This window comes from Alligator mississippiensis, chromosome 12 (assembly GCF_030867095.1).
Source record: "Alligator mississippiensis isolate rAllMis1 chromosome 12, rAllMis1, whole genome shotgun sequence".
Classification (NCBI taxonomy): Eukaryota; Metazoa; Chordata; order Crocodylia; family Alligatoridae; genus Alligator; species Alligator mississippiensis.
This window is the reverse complement of record NC_081835.1, coordinates 46,820,641-46,844,034: the sequence shown is the minus strand read 5'-3', so window position 1 is coordinate 46,844,034 and position 23,394 is coordinate 46,820,641. Positions and strand designations below refer to the sequence as shown.

Genomic DNA, 23,394 nt, shown 5'->3' with positions numbered 1-23,394 from the left:
GTGGGTCTGCATTCTGCGGATGCCTCCCCTCTGCACAGCAAAAACATCATGCGTTGTTGGCAGCCGCAGCACTGGGCGCTGAGGGCGGGAGCAGCTTGATAGAGGTTACATTGAGGGCAGTGCAGGTTGCCACGTGGGGCTGTGGGACAAACAAACAGACCAAGGAGCCAAGGCCCAGCCTTTGGGGGAAGCAGGGCTTTTGGAAAAGCTGGCTGCCCAGGTTGCAGCAGAGCGGGAGGGCAGGCATCCCACAGCAAAGCAAAGCAAGCACAGAAGGCCGAGGGCTCCAAGATGCCAGGCACAGCGGGCAGTAGAGGAATGAGGCCCCACCCACAACAAGCACATGCCCCACCCACAAGCACATGCCCCACCTACATATATGGCACACCTACAACACCACTTCCCACCCCTGATCCCAGCCATTCCCCAAACACCCCCCAATCCCAAAGCACTTCCACTCTGCCAAATCCCAGCGTTCCCAAACCCCACCCCTAAGCCCAAACCCTGGCCACAATCTCCCAAAAGCCCTAGTCTGATGTTTCAGATCAGCAGGGGTATAGGTCACCAGGCTCACAATGGTGCTTCTGTCCCAGAGCTTCTGAGCTCACTCCCACTCTCAGCTGAGCTGGCCAGAGCTGGGGGCAGCGGCTGTGTCTGGGCAGACTTGGGCAGGCTATGTGAGGATGCCTCTGAGAGATCTGCTGCATGGGAGAAAGGGATGGAGATGAGACGGTGTTTAGAAAGCAAATGCTGGGGCCCCCAGCACAGTGCTGCTGCAGCCTCTCACATCAGTGGGGCTCCAGCGAGAACTCCCAAAGGAACAGGCTGAGCCTGGCTGGTTTTCTTTTGCAAGGCAATGGAGGAGTGTTACTTAGCTGTCCAAATGCACTGATCATGAGCACTTCTGCAGTGCCCCTCACCTTAGCTTCTGGGCACATGCAACAACTGAGCCTGTAGCTGTTGGGTATCACAGAGAAGCAGGGCTGGAAAGGACCCCTGGAGGTCATCTAGTCCAACCCCCTGCTTGAGGCAGGATCATTCCTATCCAAAGCATCCCATATAGCCATAATCTAAACTCATTACTGCTGTTTCAGGCAGTGGCAGCCAGACTGGGCCGTTAGCCTCAAGCTTAGGGTTGTAGGAGCCAGTTCTAGCAAAAACCTGGGCAAGGTGTTAGCACGTGTTGTGCCTTGGCATGTGCAGGCCTCGGCTGCTCACAGGAGAGGGCAGAGCAGAGGGAGCACAGAGGCTAGCCATGTGGGCAGGCCTGTGCTCCCAGGAACAGACCTATCCCAGGGTTAGCAGAGATCTCAGGGCAGAGGCTATGAAAAGGCTAATTGCGCTTCTTCTACTCAGGGCTTAATGGAGCATTAACAAGAGTAGCCCTCAGTACTTTGCCTCTGCACCCATGAAGCCCTCGCAGGGCAGAGATCAGTGGGGCCCGGGTGTTCCCATCATCTCCCCCACGCCCCTCTCCTGGCCTCTTCCTGGCCTCTGCTCTGCCCATGGCCTGTTCTTGAGCCTAGTGTATGCCAAAGCTGCTGCAGTGGCAGAGCAGAGCTGTGCACCTGCTGAGGAGCCTCTCACGGAGACATTACAGTGTGGGGAGCTGTACAGCTACCCTCCATCCCAAGGACTGACTTCACTGCCCCAAGGAGTCATTGGGCTGACAGCTTCTGTAGTAGATGGCAGATCCTTGGGTCCACAGCTCCTGTAGTAGCTGGCATTCAGGCCTCCAGATCTAAGAGACCAGCAATTCAGCTAACCCCCAAGCCCTGCTCAGATTCACCCGTCCCTTGGTGGGACTGAGGCTCCTCTGGGTTCTTCCCCACCATCCTTAAACCCCCACCCTGGTTCCTGTGCATGCCCATGCCTCACCTGACAGACTTCCCCTACACTTGTCCTCACAGTCCCCTACTCATCAGCCTGGCTGAGCCTGTGCGAGCTCTGCTGAAAGTGGCAATGCGTGATGAGGTGCCAGAAGCGTGAGGTGCTGGGCACATGGGGCTAGTCTGGGCCAGGTAGCAAGAAGCAGGGAGGTCTCTAGCTCCCACCAGCTAGTGGTTCTCAGGTCCGGGGAAAACGAGAGCCTGTGGAGCTGACTCTGCATACAAACAGAGGCTGCTTTCACTGGCCCTCTCCTTGCTGTGCATTGACAATGGTGGTAGGGTTTGCTGTAGTTCAGAGTAAACAAAATTTTCTAGTTAGGGGAATAAAATCTCACACACACATACACACTCATGCACACACACACATGCAAGGGATCGGCTGTTGCAGCAGCTGTCTCATTAGCAGTCACTGCCTGCTGAGCTGGATTGACAGCCTGGCCCAGGCCGGTGCCTACAGAATGGAAAAATGCCTTGGCAGGACACAAACCAAGGCTGGTTGGGGACAATGGCAGCCACACTCGTTTGGGTGCCGGCAGACGGCAAGGTGGGGTGTGCAGGGGAATCAATGTGGGCCCAGCACACAGAGGGATACAAAGGCCAGGGAGTGCTTTGCAGCACAGAAGCAGCTGTCTGCTGCTGTGTGCCAGGTCCCCGGGAGTCTGTCATGAATGCACTCAGGCAGAGGGGCAGGTATGGAGCTGGCGGCTGTATTGAGCAGAGCCAACTTTGCCCGAGGATGGCCTGGAGTAGCCAGACACCCCTGCTGTGTCCTTTTGTGGTATGGGCCACACTCCTGGGAAGAGTTGGGTTGGACGCTGCAGGGCCCGTCTTTGTTTTGGATGCCTGAACTCCCCAGTCACAAATGCAGACAGAACCAGCTCAGTCCCTTTCACTAATGCATCTCTTTTATGGCAGCATCTCTCCACACCAGGGCCCAGAGCTCTACCCAGGGACTGGTTTTTGAATAATTGTTTCCTCCTTGGCACAGCAGGCTCTGTTCTGTGTTGTATCATCCTGGTCAGGAGCACACGGTAAAGCTGGCTGTGCAGTGTCTGGGACCAACTAGGGACAGGCTCAGCACAACTTAGAGCAGCTCTGGGGTTGTTCTACCTGATGCTCTGAGGGCCCTTGTGGCAGACAGGCAAGGGCTTGAGCGCAGAGGCAACCCAGCTGCATTCCCTTTGCTGAGGAGGGAATTCCCAGGGGTCCAGAGAAGGGGATCTGGACTCCAGTGCAAGGACTATAAAGTGGAGGGGGTGTGTGTGTGTGTGTGTGTGTGTGTGTGAGCACACTGATCCTCTGCCTTTATTGCAAACATTGTTTTGAGATCTATGGGTAACGCAAGGCAGGGCTGTGTCCCAGCTGCAGGGTCTGGCTACTCAATCTAAACCTACCAGGAAATGCATCCAGTTAGGTTAGAAAGCCTTGGCAAGTGCCTTGGCTGGGGGAATGAATGGAACAGCTCCTTTGCTTCAAAGGAGCAGTGAATGCTTGCACCAGCCAGGGCCTGTGAACAGAGACTATCTTTCATAATGTACACACTCAGCACATCAGGTAGAAACAGGACCTGATCCCATGCCAGGCCACCCAGTGCTGTCAGAGCGGCAATCAGAGCTGGGCCTATAAGGCAGTGGTTCTCAACCTGGCATATGTGTGCCCCCGGGGTTATGCAGTGCTTTGCCAAGGGGCACGTACCTGAATTTTAATAATGGCAGTGGGACCTCCTGCTTTGTCAATGTGTGGCGAGTGATGGCATCACTGCATGTTGACATTGGTGCTGACGCTCTTCTTCAGGCATGAACATGCAGAGACATGACTGGTGTAGTGGGTACAATTAATGGTACTGTGCAGGTAAAGGGGTACATGACCACAACAGTGTGATGGCCCTGTGCTAAGGCATAAGGATCAGGAAGTGACAATGACTAGAAACAAAAATGATAGCTACCAGGACTGTCCCAGTCCATGCTCAGCCAGGCATGGGAGACCAACTCAACAGATGGCGAGAAGCGCATTAGGCATCCTAATCCCTCCTCTCTTCAATCACCAGAGCTATTGCTAGGAATGCGGGTTAGAAAAGAAAGGAACTTTCCCTTCCAGCAATACAGGACAGCAATCAGCTCCCCCATGACTTCTAGCACGACCAGCCATGGGGCCTTGGGCGATGCGTCTCCCAGATCCCTTCACTGGGAACAAGGAACTTTGTGTTGCTTTTGTTACTGAGGGAGCCAGAGGGAAGAAAAATGCCTCAGATGATTCAGGCTGCCTTGGAGATTTATAGCACAGTGAAATCCCTGTCAGGGTAATGCTGCTGCTTACTGACAGCAACATTGAGCATTGTGCTAAGCTCCGATGACTTGGTTTGCACTGCACTCCCTGATCATATTCAGGAGGCAATAGGACATCACCCACAGGTGGATCCAGTTTATCCAGAATGAGTAACTGAGCACTGGGGTGGAGAGGGGTCATGGACAGCACCTTTCCTGTGCACAATCATAATAGGCAGACCAGGCAAAGAGCAGGGGCAATACCATTCCCATTTCAGAGCAAGCCAGTGGAGGCACAAGAGGCTCCACTTACAAAGCACCCGCTGCTGTCTGCGAAGTCAGCAGAGCTTAACATTTAAGAACATTCTTAGCACACCCTGAGACATTCGCTGACTAGAAATGGAGGGATCAAGCACTTGGTCCCCAGTCTAACAGGTCTGTGGCAGATTGAACCTAGATCTCCAGAGTCCCAACCCAGTGCTGTGGGCACAAGCCCAGCCCTGTCTCCCAAGATAGCCCTGCTCTTTAGTTTTTGATTACTGAAAACCTCAGAACCCCTGATGCAGAACAATGGTGAAGTCTATGAGAAAGAGCACATGTGTGTCCCTGCCTGCTCTGTAACACGCAGGGCAAGGAAAAGCCAGGCTTGTACTCAACAGAGCATGTGGCATAGCCATACAATTGTCTTTTCTTAGACCGGGCTGAGCCATGTTCCCCTGTGACAGGGCTGATTGCGGGGCAGAAGGCTGCCAGGCTGGGAGTCAACTGCCCACATGGAATTTCTATTGTGTGCATGTGTATGAAACTCACATAGATGCACACAGGATTTGGGGCCTGTAATCTGCCTCTATGGCCTGCTCCCATAATGTGCCTCTTCTATAGGGCTTAGGATGGGACCACGGACTTCCTCCAGGTAGCAGAACCCTCTGTCAGTGAAAGACAGGCTGGTGGACAAGATAGGCCTGGGCTCTAACCCAGTCTGGCATCTCTTATGGTCCATCCTCAGCCCCTTGCTTTGCAAACTCCAGGGGCAGCAGTGGGATCAAGATCTGGCCTCAGAATTTTAGTGAAAATTTAAGAGCAGCCAGTAGCATCCCCTGCAGGTGCCTGAAGACAAGGCTACGCACTAACGTCCATCACCATTTTAATTCTCTCTCCATTAATGCCTCAGAGTGGATCAGCCTCTTCCTCCTCCATCCTGTCATCCTCTTGGTTATGCACAAACTTCTCCCACATTGCCACAGTGTCTGAAACTTTCTCAGGGACCCTGCAACGCAGCCCTGCTCTGTGCTGAGCCACAGCGTGCCAGGCTGTGATCAGATAGTGGCATTATGTTGATGAGAGGCATGGCTCACCACCTGGAACCATGGGACTGGACTACAGTAGCATAGGAGAGTGACAGGGTCTGAGCCCTAGGCTGGGAAGGCATTGGAGGGGTTGGAGCTGACATAGAGGTGAAAGCCTGCAGCAAGGTGGGAGTAATCCTGAGGTGGTGGACCACAGGCCTGCTGCTGTCCCCAGTGGGAAGATGAGCCTAGCTATGTTGCAGCTGGAGCATTGACTTGGTGATCCCGTAACTCAGGGAACTGCTGTCACCCACCCAGCCCCCACCTTACCTAAGAATGTCATTCAGTCCCCGCCGCTTCCCGATTTTACCCAGCCCTTATTCGCTAAAGCATCCTACTGATGCTGGCACTGGGCAGGTCATGACCCAGCCCTTGCTACCTTGGTCCTGGAGGCAAGAAGACTCTCCTGACAGGCTCAGCCAGGCACAGCCACCTGGGAGCATTGGATTTCCAGAGGAAGCAGCTGGGACCTACAGGGAAATTGGTGCAGACTTGGTAGGAGACAAAGCCAGAGGAGCCAGAGGGAAGGTCCTGGCAGATGAATCTGAGAGCATAGGAGTAGGCAGAGCAGGACGTCAGCCAGTCTGGTGCCCTCATGTGTCAGAGGAAGGGGTCTCTTCCCCTTAGCTGTGTCATCTCTCCTGGCAGTATGGGCATGCCAATTGGACACAGTTATTCATGCCAGCAGGGGCAGAGGGCTGGGGCCAGGAGCTTGCTGCCTTGAAGAGGAAGCTGAATTCCTTTCCTGACCCATCTCTCCACTGTCACGGCTACTATCATGGCTCTATGAGCAGAGCACAGCCTAGCCCCTTGCTAACTGCGCGGTCCTTTCCTTGGTGGGACGTTCTCACTCTAAGCTCCAGCTTCTATCATGGGATTCCAGCTGGACTCTGGCACTGAGGAGCCCCACCGCAGACAGAGCAAAAGAGGGTGAAAGCAACCCACAGCCGCACCCTGGCCCTCCTGCCCCAAACTGCATGGTCCTGGCTAGTTGTTCCAGCCACATTCTGCTCAGCACATGGAAGGGCGGGAGGGGCAGAGATGGCAGCAGGCTGTCCCATAGTCCTGGTGCTCTGAGGGCTGGCCCAGCCTTGTATGCTGCCACAGCAGGAAGATTTCCCTGCTTTAAATCTAGGGGTGGCTGCAACTGCTCTCAAAGGGAGTTGCTTGACAGCCAAGGAGACCTGGAGAGCAGCTGTTCTTTACTGCTCCCCCTTCCCCCAGCTACATCCCCTGCTGCTGGGCAGAGCTATTGCCCCTGCTGCCCCTTTGTACCAAAGGAGAAAGGGAAGCAAAGAACTGGACACCTTTGGGCAAGTGGAGCAGAGTCCATCCCCAAACTTTGCAGCTGCCTCCCTACTCTGGATTACAGCTCTGGTTCTCCTCCTCCTCCCCACCTTCTCCTAAGCTCTGGGAGGCTGGAATTGGAGCTCCTGGGCCCCACTCTGCACTTTGGTCCCACCTCCTCTTCCCTTGCTGCTACAAAGTGGCCACGTTGGCTACAGTCAAAGGCAGAGCAGAGAACAGAGCCCAGGTGCTCAGGTGCCCCATCAGCACCCCTAACACAGTCCAGCTATCACCGTTCAAACCACAGAGAGTCTCTTGCTGAAGCTTTGTTCCCCAGTGGGCAGATGGACAGAATGGGGAAAGCCCAAGGATGAGGCCTTTGCCCTGGTGGCTGGGCACACTGAATGCTCTGGGAGAAGGGAAGGTTGAGCAGACAGCAGGGTCTGGGTGCTGAGGCTCTGCTCTAATAGCTCCCACAATGAAGAGGGCACAGGAAATAGCTCAGTGCACTGGATACAAGTAGCTCCCCAGTAGGGTTGCCAACTCTATTTGAATCTATTACTGGAGGTTTCGTCACATGGCATAGTGACAATAATGACTTTACATCAGGAAGGCAAATGCACGTTACTATTACATTTTAAAAACCCACTGGATTACTGTCTAAATCAAATTCAACATTTAATATTTATTTTAATTAATGCCCTATCATTCATCTCCCGGGTGACTCTCATCAGTCTCCTGGAGATTTATATCTAATTCCTGGAGACTCCAGGGCAATCCTGGAGGGCTGGCAACCCTGCTCCCCACACAAGGGCCTTTCTCCATGCACCAAAATGTTGGCAGGCTTCTGTTTCCCCATGGAGCCCCAGATCTGCCAGCCATGGCCCCAGCCAGACCCCAAGGTGAACCCCTTGACATTGCTGCATTGCGCACACTCTCCCTGGAAACTCGCAGGGCACCCTCCTGGTCCCCAAGGCCACCCAGAGGCCAGCTGCCAACCCAGTGCATGCCCTTCCCCTGAGGGGGTGCTCAGCCGTGGCTGCAGACTTCTCATTTAGTTAAGCAGCCAGCCTTTCTGACTCCATCCCAGGAGGGTGACTCCTGCCTGTCCCCTGACAGGCTGCCCCCAGAACAGGCATGTGTATTTCCAGTGCCTGGCTCCTCTCAGACACCAGAGCAGCTTTGCCTATCACCTTCAGCCCTGCCTGAACTCTAGCACTGGGATGTCCCACCGTGCTTCAAGCTGTGGCAGAGCATTCAAGGGGCAGCAGACAGAAGGACTGATTGGGTCTAAATCTACCATGCTTCAGTCTGACCAAGTGTCCTCTTATCCTTGAAACAGAAGAGAGGGACTAAGTAGCATCCACTGCCCCTTCAGAGTTGTGAGCACCACACCCAGCTCACTTCCCTCCCTGTGCCCATGCAGGGGACCTACTCTGAAGACTGATGCCTCTTTGTGGATCAGATTGATTTCTTCTCCACTCTCCAAGCCCCGACCATATCATATCCAGCTGGGCAAAACCAGTTTGACTTGGCACTAGCCTTTGCCTCGTCCAAAGGTGCTTCATTTGACTGGGTGATGATCAGTACAGGCCTTCTAGTTTGCCCTGGTCTGGGGATTGCATATATATTGCGGCATTCAATGCTACATCAGTGTCAGAAACTCTGCTACAGTTGGGCTCAGATTTCCTGAGTGGTCACAGAAGGAATCCAAATAGAAAGAGAGACTAGGGAGGAAGGTTTGAGAAGGAGAGAAAGTTGTTGGTACCATCCATTCCCTCTGCTCCATCTTTGCTGACACACAATACCCCAGCTCAGTCAGACAGCCTTTGACACTGAGGCTGCAGCATTAATTCTGTGCTAAGTGCCTATTGGCTGCCATCCATCCCCGGCATCTAACCCATTTCTCTGTCGGGTGCCTCAGAAGGGCTTGGCACAAGATCGCACCCCACTCCCGTTAACGTTGTGTCTGCTGCAGTGCTGACCATGAACTTTCCAATGGGCTGGGTTCCTGTTAAACCCACTGATGTTCCTTAATTTTCCTCTCTCCAGGTCTGGCTGCTTGTTTCCCTTCTAGGCCAAGTGCTGTTTCCCCAGCAGCAGGTTCATGCATTCCTATACCATGGCATCACCAGACAGGATGAGTGGCTCAGACACCGGCCTGGAGGAGACAGAGCTCAGCATTACTCTCACCCTGCGGATGCTCATGCATGGGAAGGTACGTGTCCCCTTGGGCTGCCCTCATGTAGCAGCAGCAGGTGAGTAGCTCTGGATGCAGCCAGGAAGGGAGAAAGCACTGAGTGAATCTAGCATTCTTATGTCTCATTTTGATCTCACAAAACTGGTCTGATTTAATGAAAAAGCAACAGTTTTGCCTCAACAAAGATCTGTGTTAGAACAAATCCAAGGACTCTTCTGTGGAATGTCCTCCCAAGTTCAGATTTGAAATAAACAGAGCAAAAATACAGCCAAGTTTTATTTAAAAGAAATGGAGGGATTGAGTAAAATTTGGAATATGGCAAAAGCTGGTGCAACAAAGATCTAGATATTGTCAAGAGGGGAAATTGATATTTGTTCACATTGGTACATAATAGGGAGCCATTGTTGGTGTTCTGATAAATAGCCTGGTCCACAATTATATACCAATCAAAACAGGGCAAATGCAGAGATGGATGGATGGATGGATGGATAAACAGACAGAGGGGACAGTCACCATCAACATTTCCAATAAGTTATTCTCTGTTTGATCCACTTCTAAGCCTATTCTATAAGAATGTCCCCACTCCCATGCTGATGTTTGCCTGGATCTGCTGAGATCAACAGCAGCATGTCTAGATCCATGCATCCTTCCCATGTTCCTTCCTTTAGGCACATGCTTGCTACTGGCTCACTTTCCATGTCAGCCCTGCCATAACCCACCTCTGGAAAGCCTGAGGCAAAGTGCACCTGGGAACACCCCCTAGTAGCAGCATGAAGTGTGAGCCTAGAGGAAAGACATCAACCCGTGCAATGAGCTATGCCCCGAGTGCTGGCAAGCAGCCAACAGGAACCAGCCAATAGTAGAGGGAAAGCATTCTGCCCCCTGATATCTGTCACGGCAACCTGCTTGTCCCTGTAACAGGAGCAATGCGCTCAGATGGCAGTGAGAGTTGTTAGCAGCCCTCCAAGGCAGTTGTCTGCAGTTTCCACCCAAGCCGTGCTGTCATAGCATCATAGAACAGTAGGGCTGGTGGGACCCTCAGGAGGTCACATCTAGTCTAGGCCCCTGCTCAAGGCAGGATTAGCCCCCTGTTGATAAAGGGTGCTCCCACTCCCCGGGAGGGTTGTGTGGATCACCTGCTTGCTTGGGACTCTCCCCCTAATACAGTGGCTTTTGTCTCTTTGTGTGTCTGCAGGAAGTTGGCAGCATCATCGGCAAGGTAAGAGGTGGGCATCATGGCCATGCTTCAGGGCTCTCTGCAGCTGTGGGACTCTAAATGCCTTCCCTGTTCTTCTCCTTGCAGAAAGGCGAGACAGTAAAGAGGATACGAGAACAAGTAAGTTGTCGGGGAAAACCAGTGCCTTTCCCTGCCAGGTCTCTCCCTGGGACAGGCCAATCCCTTTGCAGCTGACCAACATGCCAATGGCAAAGTTACCACTAGCTCATGAGTACATGCCAAACCTCCATCCCCCCAACCCCATCTCATCCCTGAAGCCCCCTACCCATAGCCAGCCCGGTGGTGACTAGGCTGGTCTTTGTCAGATGGAGGACCAACGAGGGGATACTTCTCCCACACATGGCTCACACATCCAAAGGGTTAACCTGCTTCCTAGCACCAGAGCACTCTGCTACTGGTGACCTAGAAACAGGGAAAGGTGGGGCCCCAAATGTGTTGGTAAGGAGGTGGTGTCAGTAGTCTTTCAAGGTCTCTTCTGTCATGTGCAGGCAAGTTTTGGGGAGACATGCTATGGAGCTGTGAGCCTGGGGTAGCAACAGATTGAGCACAGGCCATTTGGGGAGACAGGGAGATGGGTGAGTGGCAAGAGAATTTGCTCTCTACCTAGGATCTGATTACAGTCAGTTCTTGAGGCAGAATTGCTCTATGGGATATGGACATCGGTGTTAAGCTGCCCTGCCTGTGTTTGACCCCCTCATCCCACCAGCAGGCACCTTTGTGGAAATAAAGCCAGTTATACGTAGAATATTCCTAGACTTTGCATCACTGATTTCTCCTCTGTTGGGACCCCAACATACAAGGCAACAAATATGGGAAACCACTTCAGAAAGGAGCACTCCTAGTATTAGAACAGAGCACAGGAGCCAGAGAAAGAAGCAAGAGCATATTGCACTTGGAGTCCCATCTACTTTTAAAGTTAGAGGAGAAAAACTAAAGGAGTTGTGAGGGCTAAGTAGGAACTGGAAAAGCAAACAGCTGTAGGGCTAGTAATGAATGCTAAGCAATGCTTTAAACATCATGGAAACAGGGAAGGATCTCAGCTTGGAGAGGGGAGGTAAAGGGAGCAATGGAGCAATCAGGAATAAAAGGGACCATAAGGAAATTACAGAGATGCTAAAGGATTTCTTCTAAATCTGTTTTCATCATTGAGGAGGCAAATGCCTAACATGGCCCTACTCCAGTCTGGTAACTAGGATAAGGTACTGTCAAATACTTAGGTAGCTAAAGAAGAGGGGCTGGAACACATTGATATATTAAGGAGCAATGAGTCCCAGATGGTACCTACCCAAGGGTCCCGAAGAGACTGAAAGAAGTATCTTTAATACTAGTAAAAATGTGCAAGCCCTTATTAAAATCAACTACTCTACTGGAGGTAATGTGAGGAATTCTGGGAAGGACAGACCAGCAAGCATTGCTTCAGTGCCTGGTCAAAGGCCTTCCCAAATCTAGCAGCCAATCAGGCTAGCATAGTTAAAGCAAAGTGATGTGTGGTGTTGTGTCCAGCTATCTTTCATCCCCCAGCCCAAATGACCAGGTACCTATTTATAGCTGAGCCAACAAGAAGCAGACTTTGGCATGCATGGAGAGCAGAGTTTGAACTCATGCCTCTGAAGCAGTAAGGAGGCCCCCTAATTATTCTGCCATCTGCCCCACATAGAACCAGGTAAATTGAAATAGGAAATAAACATTGAATTTCAAAACATCTAAATGATCCTGATGTGATGAACAGAAACAGAATGGTGTGAATAGGTCATGTATAAAGAAGATCTGGTGGAGAAAACATATTTGCATTTTCAAAAGGTCTTAGACATGGCTCTTCACATGAGGCTGCTAGAGAAGCAAAGGGCTGAAATATTGGCCTGGATAAAAAACGTGTCAGAGCCAAAAATCAAGGCATAAGACTAGTTGGTCACTTATTCAATGCAGAGCCAGGGTCAAACCCATTGGATGGCTATAGGATGGGATGGAGAATACTGAGAAAAAAATATGATTGTATGTATCAAAAGGGAGCCCTTTCCTTGGAGTTCGGTGTTGTGTCTCATCACTGCATCTCAACAGAGGTACAGCAGGAAGAGACAGGGCTCAGAGACAAATGGTAAGGTACCTGGGTAAATGCCTGTAGGAACAGCTCTCATCCTGCCCTCTGGTTTGCTGTCCCAGAGCAGTGCCCGGATAACCATCTCCGAGGGTTCCTGTCCCGAGCGCATCACCACCATCACTGGATCCACTGATGCTGTTTTCAGAGCTGTCTCCATGATCGCTTTCAAATTGGAGGAGGTATGGCCCCCTACATCCTGCCTTCACCCTGCAGGGAATCTGGCTGCCAAGGACCCAAGGGGTACAGGTGGAAAGGAGGCTTTAGACCACACTTGAGTAGCAAATAGAGGATGGCATTAGTCAAAGATGTCAGGTTTGGGGCCATACCTGGTGCCGATGTAAGTCCAGAGAACTGATGTACACCTGCTGATGACCTGAGCCCTTGTTCCACATCTAGATGGAAAATCAGGGCCCTCCTGTTTCATCTCAGCCACAAACTTGTGCTAGACCATAGTAGCCAGCCCCTGCTTCTCCATCCCAAGGGCTCAGATTTCATCCTCTTTGGGATCTCTTACTCCTGCTGCTGTCAGAGTGACTGGCCCCGGCAGAGCCAATTTGGCCTGCCAGCCATTTGTCTGGGCTTGCATCCATAAAGTGATGATTCTAGTCCCAAGGCTGAATGCTTAAAATGGTCGCTGTGGAGCAGGGGATCCAAGCTCAGGGGTGAGGGGGACCTGAACAGCATCACTCAGTAGCAGTTCCTGGCAGAGAAGCATCAGTGACAGACTCTACTGAGCACATCATGCCCCGGGGCTGAGGGTACACATTCCTTCCCTGTGGCGTGTGTCTTCTTTCAGGACCTGGGCACTGGAGCCACCAATGGAGGAGCTGTATCCAAGCCACCAGTGACACTGAGGCTCGTCATCCCAGCCAGCCAGTGTGGCTCGCTCATTGGCAAAGCAGGTGCCAAGATCAAGGAGATCCGAGAGGTAAGGGCAGAGGGGGCTTGACCAACTGGGCTTCATTCTTAGAGGTTGCTTCAGTACTTCCTGCTCCTTCCTCACCAGGCACCACAAAACAAGGTTCCTGCCTTTCCTACACAAGGTAGTTGCAGTTATATAGGAGGTCTCTGCCCCATGTGGGCTCACCGCCAAGCTCCTTCCAAACAGAAAACCTGGGTGTCTGTTCTCACTGGCCAGTGCAGCTCATGGGTCAGTGCGTGCGACAGCTCCTGCTGTGCCTGCTGTTCTCTGCTTTGCAGGGAACAAGACTCTGTTACAGAGACAGCTATTTTTGGCTGAGCTCTTCAGTGCAAGCCGTCACAGCTCGGGCTTCTAGCTTTAGAGGCTTCCAGTCCATTCCCTGCTGTGTCGGCCAAGTTGATGGCTGTCACACTTACTCCTGGATCTTGAAATATATATTAAACAGGCAGGTTTATGGAGAAGTCATGTGAAATCTCTCACCTGAAATCTTAACTCAGACCAAGTTAAATGTGCTTGTGATGCATCTAGTAAATGTTAACCAAAATCAGAGGAGAATAAGGGGGCAGAGGTGGGCACAGACCATGGGGGAACTGTGAGAGGTATTCAGAGGTGAGAAACAGTTACCTTCTATCCTCTTCAGCCCCACACAAGTCCCTCAGGCTAAGCAGCAAGTTGGGGGAGACACTTTCTGTTCCAGTGCCGAGGTGCTGAAGGAAGCGTGCTTGGCACTGCCAGTGCCTGCTGTGGCTGTGTGGAAGGCACAGTCCACAGTTGCCCCAGTGCTGTGTTCCTGATCCCAGCTTGTGTGCAAAGGAAGGGAGCCCAGATGCTACCCCCAGCCAGCAGCCCTCCCAGCTGCCCCAATCAAGTTGTATCAAGAAGTGGGGCAGCCAGCACAAGATGTGTCTTGAGCACAGAGCCTGTGTGAAGGCACTTCTCTCCTTACAGACCACGGGAGCTCAGGTCCAGGTTGCAGGAGACCTGCTGCCGAACTCCACCGAGCGAGCAGTCACAGTCTCTGGTGGGCCAGATGCCATCATCCAGTGTGTGCGGCAGATCTGCGCTGTCATCCTGGAGGTACTGGCTGCTTTGGGCTGGTGGGGACAAGCTCAGCCCTCCAGTCTCCTGGGCCACTGCAGAGACTGAGAGATGATCCCCATCAGCCCCTCCTCAGAGCTCTGCAGCCCAAGCTATCGCTGTTGAAAGTTCATCTCCTAGGAGGAGGTGGTGGAGTTAGCAGTTTTGTGGGGTTGGCTGCATGGTCTCAGCTTAGCCACATCATGACACCTGCCTAGCACAGCAAAGTGTGACAGAGATATGCTGGGATGGCTCTCACGTCCGGTGAGTCACTGGGAGATGGGACAGTCCAGTCACAGTCACAGCTGTCCCTTGAAAGGGACATCTTCCTTCTTTCTGGCCTCTCCCTACTGTCCCACTCCACAGTATGAGTGCCATGACAATAGAGTCACAAGGATGGAAGGAACCTCAGGGGTCAACTAGTCCTGAACAGATGTAGGATGCACGATTCCTAAACCCTCCCAGACAGTTGCTCATTCAGCTTTCTCTTGGAAACCTCCTATGCAGGAGATTCCACAGCTCCCTGGGCAGCTTGTTCCACTGTCCTACCACTCCGCCAGCGAGAAGATTTTTTCCTGAGATTTGAACTAAACCTGCTATGCTGCAATCTTAACCCACTGCCTCTCCCCTGCCCTCTGTTGTGGCTCCACTGGGGACACATTAACACAATGACATGTTCCCCTAAGACTCAGACGGTTTTGCCAATGCATGAGTCAGTTGTACTATTTCCTCCCGCTTACTTCAGTGCTAATGGCCATTCCAAAACCAAGGTCGGGACCTTCCAGATGGGTGAGACCATAGCATGCAGCTGGGGGCTAGGATGTGACAGAGCTCAGGGGGCACTGGCAGAGGAACGGCTTTAGGGTAGAACCTGGCTCATGTGATTTCTCCCTGCAGTCACCTCCCAAAGGAGCCACCATTCCGTACCATCCCAGCCTCTCCCTGGGGACTGTCCTCCTCTCGGCCAACCAGGTAAGGGGCAGCTAATACTTTACGGGAAATCTCCCATTCTCAGTAACAGAGACACACAAATGTCTTCTCCTCTGGACTCCCCACCCCAGAAAGTACCCTAAGGCATTGGGGATGCCTCTCATAGCTGTTCAGAAGGATCCAGAGGTGTAGGTTGTAGCTGTGTTGATCTAAGGACATAGGTAGACAAGGTTCTTTGGGTGAATCTGATATCTTTTATTAGACCAGCTAAATGGCTGGAGAACAATTTTTAAGCAAGCTTTCAGGTTCAAAGACCCCTCATCAGGCTAAGGAAGTTTCAGCAGTTGATGCAAGGCAACTTCCTTAGCCTGATGAAGGGTTTTTGAACCGGAAAGCTTGCTTAAAAATTGTTCTCCAACTATTTAGTTGGTCTAATAAAAGATATCAGATTCACCCAAAGAACCTTGTCTGAAGGATCCAGAGGCATTCCATGGGACTCCCTCAGACCTGCCTCACCTCAAATGACTCCCCCCTGCTCTTATGGAGGCTAGGAAGGAGCCATCCCTTCAAGGGGTCCAGGCTGGAGTCTGGAAAAAGGAGTCAGTGGGCAGGACCAGGAACCAACAAGCAGGACCCAAGGAACTAGGAACAAACAGGCAGGAACTGGGAAGCGGGGAGTCACCAGTCCAAGGCTAGACAGGGAGGCACCTGTCCTGTTGAGCAGTCTGCTGGACACTGAATGACCTGCTGCTTGTAAGTAGGCACTGACAGCCATACCCATGCAGGCAGCTGAGGCCAGCTGGGGGTAGCTAGGCCCCTGGCAGCCAGGTCCACTCATGGAACTAGGGCCAGCTGGGGGCAATTTCATCTGCCTGCTGCCCCAGCTCCTGTCAGGAGGCAGCTTGCCCAGCAGGCTGCTGCTAGTTAGCAGGGAGAAGATGAGGGATGCTCTGTGTGAGTGGCCAGAGGTTGTCACCAAGACTGGCACCTGGTGGAGGTTCTCAGGGTCATCCACTCTCCTCCTCCTCTCACAGGGCTTCTCCATGCAGGGGCAGTACAGTGGTGTGTCGCAAGCAGAGGTGAGTCCCGCCTTGCATCCTCCACACTGCGGGGATGAATGTCATCTCAACAATGCAAGGCAATGCCTGAAGGAACCTGGGGGCCAGCCTCTCTCAAACCCCCCATGCACCAATCCTAGCCCTGAGCTATTACATGGCTGTAAGACTGGGCTTGTGACAGCCTCTGGCAGGTCACTTGGAAACCTCAGTGCATCACCCATGTCAGTGAGGAGGTGTCTCCTGGGGGGCCTCAGGCCCAGCCCTGCTATCACTGCCCTGTACTAGAGCCAGCCTGGGTGTCAGGACAGGCTGTGGAGAGCATGCCAACTTACCCCAGGGTGAAGCTGGCCCCTTGTGTTGTTTTCTTCTGTCTGCCTGGTTTCTTTTGCTTTCTCAGCCCATCCCATCTCCTGTGTATTCGCCCCTGGTGGGTCTCCATGCCTGCCCGCTCCCCAATCTCTTCTCTGCAGATAGCCTCCCCTAATAGAGAGTTTTGGCTCCTGCCTCTCAGCCTGCTGTGGGCTCCAGTGATAGCTGTCTGACTGCTGGGCTAGAGGCCTTTCTTTGCAGAAGTGAGGCCCATTATGATCCAACCTGATAGACACGGGGAGAATCTGAAACATGAGCTGTTCAGTGTCACTAGCCCTGGTCATGGTCTGCGGTTCCTCTGATTATGAGACACAAAGCTCTTGCCCCAGGCAATCCTGCTGTCCCTCCTATGTACTATAGCTGATGCTGGCTCAAAGCCAAATGGCTGAATGGGGTGACCCATCTGGCTCTTTGGTGATGGGCAGCACTGTGACTGTTGCCTTCACTCTCCTACCTTCTTCCCCTGGGACAGGTGACAAAACTGCAGCAGCTCTCTGGGCATCCTGTCCCTTTTGCCTCTCTGGGTCAGACACCCTCCATGGTACCAGGTGAGGAAATGGTCCCCTCCCCTGGCTTTCCCAGCTGCTCTTGCCCTGAACATCCCAGCACCCTCTACGCTGGGGTGGGACCAGCCAATCGGGAACTCCTGATTGTCCCAGAGGGGCAGCATCTTGGGCACTACGGCTGGAAGGGAAGGCTGGGATTCCCTAGGGTTGCCAAATAAACCAGCTGCGCAAGACATAGAAGCACAGCCAGTTTTTTGAGGCCTAGGAGAGGAAGAAGCCCTGTTGCCTATGGAACCAATGCAGACATGGGATGTCTCAGCCCATCCTAGTGCAGGGAGTCTGGGAGCTGAGGATGGGCCTGGGCGCTGTCTCTGAAAGACAGGAGAAGGTGGGTGCATTGGCCTCGGCAGGGCCAAGAAGGACTGCTGCCTATGGGCAGCCAGGAGGTGGTGTCAGGAGAGCTCAAGGCCTCTGGCTCCTCAGCCCAGCCATGGTGGGAACAAAACAGGGCCTGGCTCGGGTGTCTCCAGAAGAGCTCCTGTCATGCTGCTGTCTCTCCTTCTCCCTTCAGGCCTGGACACCAACCCCCAGAGCACCTCCCAGGAGTTCCTGGTCCCCAATGATGTGAGTGCACTGTGGCCTGCTGTGCACTGGGCCTGAGACTGCTGTAGGGCTGGGCACTGGCCCCAGGGGCTGCTGCTGATTGGCACCAAGAGAAGGGCTCAGTGGGTCTAACCTCACCACCTGGCACCTCCACCTGTGGGCCCTGGACTCTGGGGTGTAGGAGGAGGCAGTGCTCTGAGCAGAGAGCAGTCTCAACCTCAACCCCAACAAAGGAGCTCTCCCCTGCCCTGCTTTAGTGCCCAGATGTGACCGCTGCTGCTGGGATGGGGCAAAGCCAAACCCCAGATGCAGACCCTGGGCATCAGGCTGGGGTGGGATCCCTTGCTATAGACCCTTCTCTCCAGTTCCCCTGGGGTGAGGCAACACCCCAGTGCTGGGCTATATGGGGAATCAGCCCCTTCCCTCTAAATGTGCCATATCCCAGAGCTAGGCACCTCTGCCCTTCCTGCTCTCCCAGGATGCTCCAGCCAGGCTGGGTCACCAGTCCCCCTGCCACCGCTGCAGTCCCCTGCCACCAGGCCAGGCTCCAGCTCTGCTCGTGGCCTTGCCCCTAGGGCGCGTGTGCAGAGCAGGGGGGGCCGCCTCGCCAGCAGAGAGGAATGCGCCCGCGCGCCCCACGCCCGCCCCCAGGGCCTCATTCCAGGCGCCGGCCAGCACAGAGCAGCCTCTGTGACCAGGCAGGAAGCGAGGGGGCCAAGGCAGAGCTGACCTTTATTTCTACACGCCTCCTCCCCCCAGTCAAACCCCACTGCCTGGGGCCTATACAGAGGGCAAGAACTGCAGGCCCCACTTATTCCTGATGGTGCCTGCCTCAGGCCACCACTGCTCTGCACAGGGCATGGCTGGTATTCAGGGTTCCCGGAGCTGCCCACAGCCTAAGGAAACGGGGTGCTGGACCCCCGGTGCTGTGTCTGCAGGCTGCATGGCTCCCAAGGTAGCCCCTGATGTAGGGGAAACGTTGGGGCAGGGAGGGCACAGCTGCCAGCCATAGGGAAGTCTGTGAGTTGCTCAGAAAGCATTGCCTGTACCCGCCATCGCCCAACAGCCACAGCCTTGTGCTTAGAGCCAGGTCCTGCTGCCCCCTGAAGGCCAGAAGGAGTATTTCTGCTCCTCGTCTCGTCCCTCCAAGGGCTGGGGTGGGAATACTCCTGGCAGCCTCTTCTCTCCATGCCCCCTGGTTCTGTCTCCATCGCCAACACTTCCTCCCTGCCACTGTCTGCTGCGCCCCCCAGACACTAACCCAGCTGTGCTCCTCCCCAGCTCATTGGCTGCATCATTGGGCGCCAGGGCAGCAAGATCAGTGAGATCCGGCAGATGTCCGGGGCGCACATCAAAATTGGGAACCAGACAGAAGGCTCCAGTGAGCGCCACGTGACCATCACGGGGACCCCAGTCAGCATCACCCTCGCCCAGTACCTCATCACTGCCTGGTAAGGCCCAGCCTGCCTGAGGGGGATGCTGCGGCAGGGGCAGCAGCCTGGCCCTGAGCCAGGAGGAGGGGCAAAAACAAATTTCTGAGGTGCATTTGCCCCTGGAGCTGAGAGATTAACATGGGGTGGGAGCTTCTGGTAGCAGCCCGACATTTCCCACCATGACCCATGTCTATGTGCAATCTCTCTGACATCAACCTGCTCACATGATAGGTGCCTGCCACGTGGGGGACTGGGATGGGTAGTCCTCACTCATGGCCTTTGAAGCATCCATTTTGTCATGGTGACCTCTCTGCAGTCACTCCTCCCCATCCTACGAGCTGTGAGACCAAGTTCTGACTACTCTGAAGATGCCAGGCCTGGCCAAACCACCCCGAGGGGCATTCCCTTCTGCTCCTCCGGCAGGCTGACTGCTCAGCCTCTGGCAGAGACTGTTCTGCACTTCCCTGGCAGGGCACAGACCCCAGGGCCACATTGCTTCTGCAGTGGCTGCATTTCAGGGCATAAGGATCCCTGTAGATCAGCTCTGGTCAGGATTACACAACCCAGGGCTATACGTGCTGCTGTCTTGCCTATGCTAACAGGTCTGCTCTTGCTAGACCTGGTGAGAGACTTCCCCCCCAGAGCTCTCAGGAAGCCGGGTCTGAGCACCTTGGGTCCTTCACAGTGGAACGGCTTGGGACTTTTGCTACACACAATCTTGCTGAGACAAACCCCCACGCAGAGCCTTCTATTGGTTTACCCTAAGACTGTTTCCCATGGACTTAAATTGAACTAAGAGCACCCACACTGATTTTTGGCACCATTTAACCAACTCTATTTAAAATCCAGCTTAAACAAAGGGTGGGAAAGCCACATGTGCTCAGTGCAGCTCTCTGGCTCCCTGTTTGTGGGATGGTGTATAGCAGTCTGAACCGGCTATAGACTCTGGTTCATGGAGCAGGGTTCTCCAAGGCAGAGACTGGTGCTTTCAGATCCAGGTTGCCTCCCTCTGCTGTTCCAGACACGTGCATGTCTGATCCCACCCAGTGTGCATCTCACCCCTTCTTCTTCTTTGTTCCTCCAGTTTAGAGACAGCCAAATCTACCTCCCAGACGCCCTCTGTCTCCAGCCCTGTTGACCTCAGCATGACTTTCTCTCAGCCCCTCAGCCCGGCACCAGCCCCAGCGCTGACAGCAGTAGCTGCACCCCCTCCCGCCTTGCTGGGTGCCCCCTATGCCATCTCCCTCTCCAATTTCATTGGCTTGAAGCCTGTCCCCTTCCTGACGCTGCCGCCCTCCACAGCCACGGGGCACAACGGCAGCCTGACGACCTACACGACCAAGATCTCCACAGCTAATGGGACGAAGAAAGCAGAGAGGCAGAAGTTCTCCCCGTACTGAGGCCGATGGGCAGAAGGGTGGTGGGGGAAGAGGAGGGCAGGAAGGAGACTCAGGATGCCCATGCCCCACTGCGGGAACCAGAGTCCGTGCCACACCATGTAGCGGGGCTGAGCAGCACACCAGGGGAAGGACCTTGTGGAGGAAGGGGACAGGGCCTGTGAGTACCCTAGAGCTCTGCAGCACTGAGCTCATTAGGGCTGCTGGTTGCACAGCCTTCCCCCACCCACTCCTCCAAACCTAAAGCCCCTGTGTGCCAGGGGATGTTTCAGCCCTACAGCCCCAGTTCCTACCAACCCTACCCTGAGGAGGGCTGGTTCTGCCCTCCCCCCTGTCCCCCCCACCCCTAGAAGAGACTGACCATGCCCACTCCTCCCCCTAGTTTCCTCCCCCTCCCATTTTGGAAAAGCCCATCCGTGTCCCCTCACCCTCCAGATCCCCCTGCAAGAGCTGACTGCCTCCCCCTACCCTGAGCCCCCTGCCCCATGCTGAGAGGGGCTGTCTCTTCTCCCACACACCCCCATGCTTTAGGTTTGTTAACTTTAGGGGATGTTACCCAGCACCACCCAAACTCTAGTAGGAATTTGGGGGTAGGTTTATTGCTGGGCTGGTTTGTGCTGAGGCCAATGTAGGTAAGGCACATCTTTAGGCTATTTTTAGGGTGTTTGGGGGAAGGGGAAAAGGACTGGAAACTGTGCCCTGCTGCAGGCTCTCTGGGACCTACTGGGAAGACCAGGACTGGAATTGTTCACACACTGTGCAGGACTCAGAGTGTTTTTCATGATATAAACCACGGCCTCCCCCCCCCCCACTTGTACCAAGCTGGAAAGTCAACATTAATGGCACTCAGTGCCCTAACCCCATGCACCCCTGTCCCAGTCTTCCTTTCAGACCAAGCCTCTGTGGAAACCACTTGTCATTGCCCTAATGCTGGGAGGGGCCCTCAGACAGATAGATGGTGGAGGATCTGACAGGGCAGTCTCCTGCAAAAAGGAGCCTATGCTCCTGCTTCCTGGAAAGCACAAAGGAAGAAGGGAATGCAGGGCCAGTGCTTGGAATATCACAGTCCCTGTCCCCTGTCCTCTGCCAGGGACCCTCACACTGCAGCCACTACACTGTGGCCTGGGTCTCCAGGCAGGACTGAGGGCAGATTGGCTATGAGAATGGCAGATGTTTGTGTGCCTTGGACTAGCCTGGTGGCTTAGTGGCTATAAGAGAGTTACAGATCTAGGCAAACAACCATTGGCTAGTGAGGAAGGTTCCTGACCTGTCAGGGAAACAGCCTGTGGCAGGATCCCAGCATTAATAGCCAATGAGTGGGTTCATTTGCTCCCATTGGCTGCCAGAGACTAATGGTTGCATGGAATATCCAATTAGAGCTGGTTATGTTTTGTCCCCTTCCACTGTGGTTGCATTGAGTGAATCCTGGCCAGGCTTTCCCCTAGGGAGTGGCTCCCAGTCTCCACCCTCCTGGGGCCCATTCCTTCCCCCAGGGTTGATGGCACCTCAGCCTCTTCCCTGGCAACAAACCCATCTCAAATGCTCCTTCCTTCTCCAGTCACTCACATAGATCACGCCTGTGAGCATCCACTGCCATAAAGCAGGCCAGGCCTTTCCCTCTCTGGTGATGCTGCCCTGAGGCCTTCTCACAGGAGGGAGGGAGAAAAAGAGAAAGGGCTGAGCTAGTTCATCCCTTGACCTCCTCCACGGGGAAGCAGGTGCATGCTAAAGTGTCCAGCTGAGTTGATGGCCCGCCAGGCCCAAGCATTGGTGCATGGACACTCAGCACAGAGACTGATGCCTCCATGCTGGGGCTCAGAAGCAGCACATAGCCTGGCTAATCCTATGTGGGACTCTCAGGTCAGGCAGCAGCGCTGCTGGACTCTTCCTGGTGGGGTATATCTAAGGTCATGCACTAAGGGCATACACTAAGGGCATGCTTGCAGCATGGCTGGGCATGTTCCACCTGGAACCTGGCTAGCAGTGACAGTGAGCCAGCAGGGGCCTCGGCACTGTCTAGCAACCCAAGAGCAGAGTCAGGTGCCCAGTGGGCTTGTCCCACAGTGATTGCTCATGATGACATGGTCCCGTGAATCGGGCAACCTGTTCCTGGTCTGTAACTACTGGGATTCCAACAGCGCACAGTCCCCACTGCTGAATCCCAACAGTGAAAGCAGCTCAAGCTGAGATCAAAGGCATCCACAAGCCAGATCCTCGCTGATGTGAGCCAGCACCGCTCCCCTGAAGCTGCCCAGCATCTGACACCTCAGCTCCATCAGGCCAGAACCCAGGTGCTCCCTCCAGCAGAGACCTGGCCACCAACTCTGTACCCTGGTTGGTACAAATGTGTCTACCCTATTCCACTCTCACTAGTGAACAAACCTGAGGCAACCCCATCAGAGAGCTCCCCCTCCCTCACCGCCTCACGTGAGCCGGCGCTGGTCAGCGTGGGAAATGCTGTACATATGAGTCTATATTTTTTCCTCCTTTGTAACTTATCACTGGTTTAATAAAAAGACAAACTTTGCCAACTTGGGTGTCTGAGGGGCTGTTAGAGCGGCCAGATGCAGAGAAAAAGTTCTGTTGGTTTAGATCCTGTAATGCTGGGTGACCCCCAGGGAAGGATCATGGTGCTAAGGGACACAGGAAATCTTGGCAGGGAGCTTGGGTAGAGATCCACTGGGACATATGGCTTGCCTGTGTGAAAGGACGAGGTGGAGATTGGTGCCAAGATAACAGTTCATTTAGCCACATATTGGGTGTCCATGCCTGACAGGC

The 23,394-nt window shown here is 53.8% G+C and overlaps 1 protein-coding gene across 2 annotated transcripts in view; it reads left to right on the top strand.

Moving 5' to 3' along the window:
* Window positions 1–23,147, top strand: part of PCBP4 (poly(rC) binding protein 4) — a 32,795-nt gene extending 9,648 nt beyond the window's left edge. The window contains exons 2-13 of one of the 2 annotated variants that reach the window (XM_006275137.3): window positions 8,839–9,004; window positions 10,182–10,205; window positions 10,290–10,322; window positions 12,384–12,500; window positions 13,118–13,249; window positions 14,192–14,320; window positions 15,218–15,292; window positions 16,285–16,329; window positions 17,150–17,225; window positions 17,755–17,807; window positions 19,068–19,237; window positions 20,304–23,147. In XM_006275137.3, coding sequence (XP_006275199.1) covers window positions 8,894–9,004; window positions 10,182–10,205; window positions 10,290–10,322; window positions 12,384–12,500; window positions 13,118–13,249; window positions 14,192–14,320; window positions 15,218–15,292; window positions 16,285–16,329; window positions 17,150–17,225; window positions 17,755–17,807; window positions 19,068–19,237; window positions 20,304–20,619 — 1,281 coding nt within the window. In that variant the 5' untranslated portion in view covers window positions 8,839–8,893 and the 3' untranslated portion in view covers window positions 20,620–23,147. The remainder of the gene's footprint in view (window positions 1–8,838; window positions 9,005–10,181; window positions 10,206–10,289; window positions 10,323–12,383; window positions 12,501–13,117; window positions 13,250–14,191; window positions 14,321–15,217; window positions 15,293–16,284; window positions 16,330–17,149; window positions 17,226–17,754; window positions 17,808–19,067; window positions 19,238–20,303) is intronic. The other variant, XM_014600153.2, reaches the window with a different exon arrangement.
* The last annotated feature ends 247 nt before the right edge of the window (window positions 23,148–23,394 follow it).